The sequence below is a fragment of the Oncorhynchus mykiss genome, chromosome 10 (genome assembly GCF_013265735.2).
Source record: "Oncorhynchus mykiss isolate Arlee chromosome 10, USDA_OmykA_1.1, whole genome shotgun sequence".
Classification (NCBI taxonomy): Eukaryota; Metazoa; Chordata; class Actinopteri; order Salmoniformes; family Salmonidae; genus Oncorhynchus; species Oncorhynchus mykiss.
Genome location: NC_048574.1, coordinates 76,373,643 through 76,381,446, shown reverse-complemented (window position 1 = coordinate 76,381,446; position 7,804 = coordinate 76,373,643). Strand labels below are relative to the sequence as shown.

The 7,804-nt window shown below is 39.9% G+C and overlaps 1 protein-coding gene across 4 annotated transcripts in view; it reads left to right on the top strand.

Annotated features, from left to right (window-relative positions):
- LOC110513050 (protocadherin-10-like) overlaps positions 1 to 1,180 on the top strand; it is a 37,531-nt gene extending 36,351 nt beyond the window's left edge. For all 4 annotated transcript variants that reach the window (XM_036934002.1, XM_036934000.1, XM_036934001.1 and 1 more), the window contains exon 5: positions 133 to 1,180. In XM_036934002.1, coding sequence (XP_036789897.1) covers positions 133 to 199 — 67 coding nt within the window. In that variant the 3' untranslated portion in view covers positions 200 to 1,180. The remainder of the gene's footprint in view (positions 1 to 132) is intronic.
- Positions 1,181 to 7,804: the final 6,624 nt, after the last annotated feature.

Here is a 7,804-nt window from a genome sequence, read left to right as displayed (position 1 = left end):
TAGGTTGCCATTTGGGACATAACCTTGGTGCTAATGGCCATGATGATTATTTGAAAATGTACAGAATAAAAGAGTAAGAGAAAAGGGATATACACCATTTGTCTAACAAGTGTGTTTTCTCTTGCCTTGCAGCCCACAAAAGGATTTGCTAGCTCGTTCCGAGTGGACCTACCAGAGACAGCGTGAATTTGCACAATAGAGAACTGGCCAACAGTGCGACAACGTTAGTGAAAGAGAAAGAGAAAGAGAGAGAGAAAACAACCAAACACAAAGAAATCTGTGACAACAAGACCATGGGCTTGTTTTGAAACTTCATTATCTGGTTCTGGCCAGCTAGAACAGAACCTTTCATCTCCATCACCACGGGAGACAGCAGGACAAAGTACTGGAGAAAGAACTCTAGAACTGCAGATGTAGAACAGAAGAACTCTAGAACTGGAGCTGTGGAAGTGAAGAACTCTAGAACTGGAGCTGTGGAAGTGAAGAACTCTAGAACTAGAACTGTAGAACAGAAGAACTCTAGAACTGGAGCTATGGAACTGAAGAACTCTAGAACTAGAATTGTAGTACAGAAGAACTCTAGATCTAGAACTGTAGAACAGAAGAACTCTAGAACTGGAACTGTAGAACAGAAGAACTCTAGAACTGGAACTGTAGAACAGAAGAACTCTAGAACTGGAACTGTAGAACAAAGGTGTAGAAGGAACTTCCAGGACCATAGTTGGCCTTAATTTCATCTCAGCAGGCCTGAGACCCCGGGCCCAAAGCCAAAGGACGAACGATGGAAGAAAACGACTGTGTTTAAGAAAGGGATGCAGGGAGGACGTATCAATTGGACTTATAAACCAAGGATTACAAAAATAGACAATAGACAAAGAGGAATCAAAGAAAGACTGATGAACAACACAAACAGACGTTTTGTTGTCGGTGACTAGGGGGGTTCGTGGCCATGGGGTACGCCCCCCCCCCCCCTCTAGTCCATCTGTGTGTGCCTGTTTACACAAAAAAGTAATGTTTCTGTACAAACTTCAACCAACCATCACTATGAGCCCTTTAGCTGTTTCTACTGTCACCACTACACCAACTGTACAGGAATGAAGGATGAGAGGGGGAGAGAGAAATGGAGGGATAGAGATGGAGTGTGAGAGAGTGAGAGAGACAGACAGAGAGAGAGTGAGAGAGAGAGAGAGAGAGAGAGAGAGACAGAGAGAGAGAGAGAGAGAGAGAGTGAGAGAGAGAGAGAGAAAGAGAGAGAGAGAGAGTGAGAGACAGAGAGAGAGAGAGAGAGAGAGAGAGAGAGAGAGAGAGAGAGACAGAGAGAGAGAGAGAGAGTGAGAGAGAGAGAGAGAAAGAGAGAGAGAGAGAGTGAGAGAGAGTGAGAGAGAAAACCCCAGAAATGATGCGAACTATTATACAAAATCAACATCTCTACTTGACTGTTTTTATAACTTCTCTGTTTTTTTTCCTGTTGTTTTCTCTGTGCGGTCCAAGTGTTCTGAATCTCCAGTATTCTGACTTTATAGTAAAGAACAACGACAACACAGATGGCCTACAACACGGCTAGTTGAGTTCCTGCTTCTTTGGGCGACCTGCCTCCATAACATTGGTCTGAGAGGAGCTTCACAAACCAGAGAAATGTTGTGGTTTATATAATGTGTGCAAAGTGTTTCCTGTGCTATTTTAAAGCTTAGCCTATAAATGAATATACATCTCTCTCTCTCTATATATATATACATATATATACATGTCTATATATAAGATATACTTTTCTGAAACTGTGTAACCATTGGTTAGTTTCTTATCCACCATGCAGTACTGTCAATACCAACTGATACCAAGTGCTAAAAACAAGAACTTGTATTCATTAAACATTGAGGGCGTGGCTTCACTATGCAAAGACTCCGGCCCCTTCACTCCAACCAAGGTTAAGGCTGATGGTTTTCATATCCTCATTTTTGGCGACGCTCGACTTCTGAATAGTTATAATGCATTATAACTATATTACTAGATCCTTTTGGATGCAGTCGTAAGGCGTTATGAAACTGTCTTCCTCACACTGACGCTTTGCTTCTATACGGTGTTGTGAATACCTTCATAAGGGAAACATATCCTCTATATGGTGTTATGAACACCTTCATAAGGGAAACAGATCCTCTATATGGTGTTGTGAATACCTTCATAAGGGAAACATATCTTCTATATGGTGTTATGAATACCTTCATAAGGGAAACAGAGATTCTATATGGTGTTATGAATACCTTCATAAGGGAAACAGATCCTCTATATGGTGTTGTGAATACCTTCATAAGGGAAACATATCCTCTATATGGTGTTATGAATACCTTCATAAGGGAAACATATCTTCTATACGGTGTTATGAATACCTTCATAAGGGAAACAGATCCTCTATATGGTGTTATGAACACCTTCATAAGGGAAACAGATCCTCTATACGGTGTTATGAATACCTTCATAAGGGAAACATATCCTCTATATGGTGTTATGAATACCTTCATAAGGGAAACAGATATTCTATATGGTGTTGTGAATACCTTCATAAGGGAAACAGATCTTCTATATGGTGTTGTGAATACCTTCATAAGGGAAACAGATCTTCTATATGGTGTTGTGAATACCTTCATAAGGGAAACAGATCCTCTATATGGTGTTATGAATACCTTCATAAGGGAAACAGATCCTCTATATGGTGTTGTGAATACCTTCATAAGGGAAACATATCCTCTATATGGTGTTATGAATACCTTCATAAGGGAAACATATCTTCTATACGGTGTTATGAATACCTTCATAAGGGAAACAGATCCTCTATATGGTGTTATGAACACCTTCATAAGGGAAACAGATCCTCTATACGGTGTTATGAATACCTTCATAAGGGAAACATATCCTCTATATGGTGTTATGAATACCTTCATAAGGGAAACAGATATTCTATATGGTGTTGTGAATACCTTCATAAGGGAAACAGATCTTCTATATGGTGTTGTGAATACCTTCATAAGGGAAACAGATCTTCTATATGGTGTTGTGAATACCTTCATAAGGGAAACAGATCCTCTATATGGTGTTATGAATACCTTCATAAGGGAAACATATCCTCTATATGGTGTTATGAATACCTTCATAAGGGAAACAGATCTTCTATATGGTGTTGTGAATACCTTCATAAGGGAAACAGATCCTCTATATGGTGTTATGAATACCTTCATAAGGGAAACATATCCTCTATATGGTGTTATGAATACCTTCATAAGGGAAACAGATCCTCTATATGGTGTTATGAACACCTTCATAAGGGAAACAGATCCTCTATATGGTGTTATGAATACCTTCATAAGGGAAACAGATCCTCTATATGGTGTTATGAACACCTTCATAAGGGAAACAAATATTCTATATGGTGTTGTGAATACCTTCATAAGGGAAACAGATCTTCTATATGGTGTTGTGAATACCTTCATAAGGGAAACATATCCTCTATATGGTGTTATGAATACCTTCATAAGGGAAACAGATCCTCTATACGGTGTTATGAATACCTTCATAAGGGAAACATATCCTCTATATGGTGTTATGAATACCTTCATAAGGGAAACAGATATTCTATATGGTGTTGTGAATACCTTCATAAGGGAAACAGATCTTCTATATGGTGTTGTGAATACCTTCATAAGGGAAACAGATCTTCTATATGGTGTTGTGAATACCTTCATAAGGGAAACAGATCCTCTATATGGTGTTATGAATACCTTCATAAGGGAAACATATCCTCTATATGGTGTTATGAATACCTTCATAAGGGAAACAGATCTTCTATATGGTGTTGTGAATACCTTCATAAGGGAAACAGATCCTCTATATGGTGTTATGAATACCTTCATAAGGGAAACATATCCTCTATATGGTGTTATGAATACCTTCATAAGGGAAACAGATCCTCTATATGGTGTTATGAACACCTTCATACGGGAAACAGATCCTCTATATGGTGTTATGAATACCTTCATAAGGGAAACAGATCCTCTATATGGTGTTATGAACACCTTCATAAGGGAAACAAATATTCTATATGGTGTTGTGAATACCTTCATAAGGGAAACAGATCTTCTATATGGTGTTGTGAATACCTTCATAAGGGAAACAGATCTTCTATATGGCGTTATGAATACCTTCATAAGGGAAACAGATCCTCTATATGGTGTTATGAATACCTTCATAAGGGAAACAGATCCTCTATATGGTGTTATGAATACCTTCATAAGGGAAACAGATCCTCTATATGGTGTTGTGAATACCTTCATAAGGGAAACAGAGATTCTATATGGTGTTATGAACACCTTCATAAGGGAAACAGAGATTATATATGGTGTTATGAACACCTTCATAAGGGAAACAGATCCTCTATATGGTGTTGTGAATACCTTCATAAGGGAAACAGATTCTATATGGTGTTATGAACACCTTCATAAGGGAAACAGAGCTTCTATATGGTGTTATGAATACCTTCATAAGGGAAACAGATATTCTATATGGTGTTATGAACACCTTCATAAGGGAAACATATTCTCTATATGGTGTTATGAATACGTTCATAAGGGAAACAGATCTTCTATATGGTGTTATGAACACCTTCATTAGGGAAACAGATCTTCTATATGGTGTTATGAATACCTTCATAAGGGAAACATAGATTCTATATGTTGTTATGAACACCTTCATAAGGGAAACAGATCTTCTATATGGCATTATGGATACGTTCATAAGGGAAACAGATCGTCATAAGAAGCAGCTCTATGGAGAGCAGATATGGGCAACGCTGGTCCTTGTGGAGCCTGAATGTCTTTCACACAAAACTTAAATGCACACAATTGGTTTAACACACCTAGTCTACCAGATCTAGATCAGACACTGGTTTCCTGGTTTAACACACCTAGTCTACCAGATCTAGATCTGACACTGGTTTCCTGGTTTAACACACCTAGTCTACCAGATCTAGATCTGACACTGGTTTCCTGGTTTGACACACCTAGTCTACCAGATCTAGATAAGACACTGGTTTCCTGGTTTGAACTAACATAAATTAAAGCAGCAGGCCCCACGGGGACCAGAGTTGCCCAACTCTGTGGTAAACTGTGACTGATCATTCTCCAAGTTCGGATGTTGGACTTCGCCATCATGTGTATGGAAGATAAGAGACCACAACATCAATCTTACCATAGCTTAGGACTGGTGTCAACATCAGTATTATCATAGCTTAGGACTGGTGTCAACATCAGTCTTATCATAGCTTTGGACTGGTGTCAACATAAGTATTATCATAGCTTTGGACTGGTGTCAACATCAGTCTTACCATTGTTTAGGCCTGGTGTCAACATCTGTCTTACCATAGCTTAGGACTGGTGTCAACATCAGTCTTACCATAGCCTAGGGCTGGTGTCAACATCAGTCTTACCATAGTTTAGGCCTGGTGTCAACATCTGTCTTACCATAGCTTAGGACTGGTGTCAACATCAGTCTTACCATAGCCTAGGACTGGTGTCAACATCAGTCTTATCATAGCTTAGGACTGGTGTCAACATCAGTCTTATCATAGCTTAGGACTGGTGTCAACATCAGTCTTATCATAGCTTTGGACTGGTGTCAACATAAGTATTATCATAACTTAGGACTGGTGTCAACATCAGTCTTACCATAGTTTAGGCCTGGTGTCAACATCAGTCTTACCATAGTTTAGGACTGGTGTCAACATCAGTCTTACCATAATTTAGGACTGGTGTCAACATCAGTCTTATCATAGCTTTGGACTGGTGTCAACATAAGTATTATCATACCTTTGGACTGGTGTCAACATCAGTCTTACCATTGTTTAGGCCTGGTGTCAACATCTGTCTTACCATAGCTTAGGACTGGTGTCAACATCAGTCTTACCATAGCCTAGGGCTGGTGTCAACATCAGTCTTACCATAGTTTAGGCCTGGTGTCAACATCTGTCTTACCATAGCTTAGGACTGGTGTCAACATCAGTCTTACCATAGCCTAGGACTGGTGTCAACATCAGTCTTATCATAGCTTAGGACTGGTGTCAACATCAGTCTTATCATAGCTTAGGACTGGTGTCAACATCAGTCTTATCATAGCTTTGGACTGGTGTCAACATAAGTATTATCATAACTTAGGACTGGTGTCAACATCAGTCTTACCATAGTTTAGGCCTGGTGTCAACATCAGTCTTACCATAGTTTAGGACTGGTGTCAACATCAGTCTTACCATAATTTAGGACTGGTGTCAACATCAGTCTTATCATAGTTTAGGCCTGGTGTCAACATCAGTCTTATCATAGCTAAGGACTGGTGTCAACATCAGTCTTACCATAGTTTAGGCCTGGTGTCAACATCAGTCTTACCATAGCTTAGGACTGGTGTCAACATCAGTCTTACCATAGTTTAGGCCTGGTGTCAACATCAGTCTTACCATAGCTTAGGCCTGGTGTCAACATCAGTCTTATCATAGCATAGGCCTGGTGTCAACATCAGTCTTACCATAGTTTAGGCCTGGTGTCAACATCAGTCTTACCATAGCTTAGGCCTGGTGTCAACATCAGTCTTATCATAGCATAGGCCTGGTGTCAACATCAGTCTTATCATAGCATAGGCCTGGTGTCTTATTTGGATCTACTTGTGTTCACATTGTACAGATTGAAGGATTATCAAACTATGAGCTAGATATCAAAGGTATTCATACAATCACACACACACTCTCATAGACATGTACACGCACACACACACACACACACACTCTCATAGACACGTAGACGCACACAGACTCGTAAATACACGTGTGTGCAGACACGCACACAAACACACACACACACTCACACACGCACACACACACACACACACACACACACACACACACACACACACACACACACACACACACTCACACACACACACACACACACACACACACACACACACACACACACACACTCACACACACACAAGCGCACACACACACACACACACACACACACACGCACACACACGCACACACACACACACACTGATTCCTAAATACTAACATTCAAGTTTTCAAAACGGTGTGTTTTCTTCTGTCATTAGCTGTATGTCATTGGGGAAGACATGACAGTACAGAACATGAAGCAGAAACATACAGTACTTTGATGCTAAACACCAGTGTCTTTGAAAGCCCTACACAGACAGAGGACACGTCCTAAATGGAGCCCTATGGGCCCTGGTTATGTAGTGTAGTATAATAGAGTGGTATCTGGTTATGTAGTGTAGTATAATAGAGTGGTATCTGGGAGCAGACAGAGGCTGGGTCCTAAATCAAACCCTATGGGCCCTGGTTATGTAGTGTAGTATAATAGAGTGGTATCTGGGAGCAGACAGAGGCTGGGTCCTAAATCAAACCCTATGGGCCCTGGTTATGTAGTGTAGTATAATAGAGTGGTATCTGGGAGCAGACAGAGGCTGGGTCCTAAATCAAACCCTATGGGCCCTGGTTATGTAGTGTATCAATTGAAGAAGACAACAATTTGCTACATTTCTACAGTAATACCATACATTTCTACAGTAATACCGTACATTTCTACAGTAATACCGTACATTTCTACAGTAATACCGTACATTTCTACAGTAATACCGTACATTTCTACAGTAATACCGTACATTTCTACAGTAATACCGTACATTTCTACAGTAATACCATATTGAAATATATTCCACATCTAAAAAATGAAATACTATCAAAACAATTAGA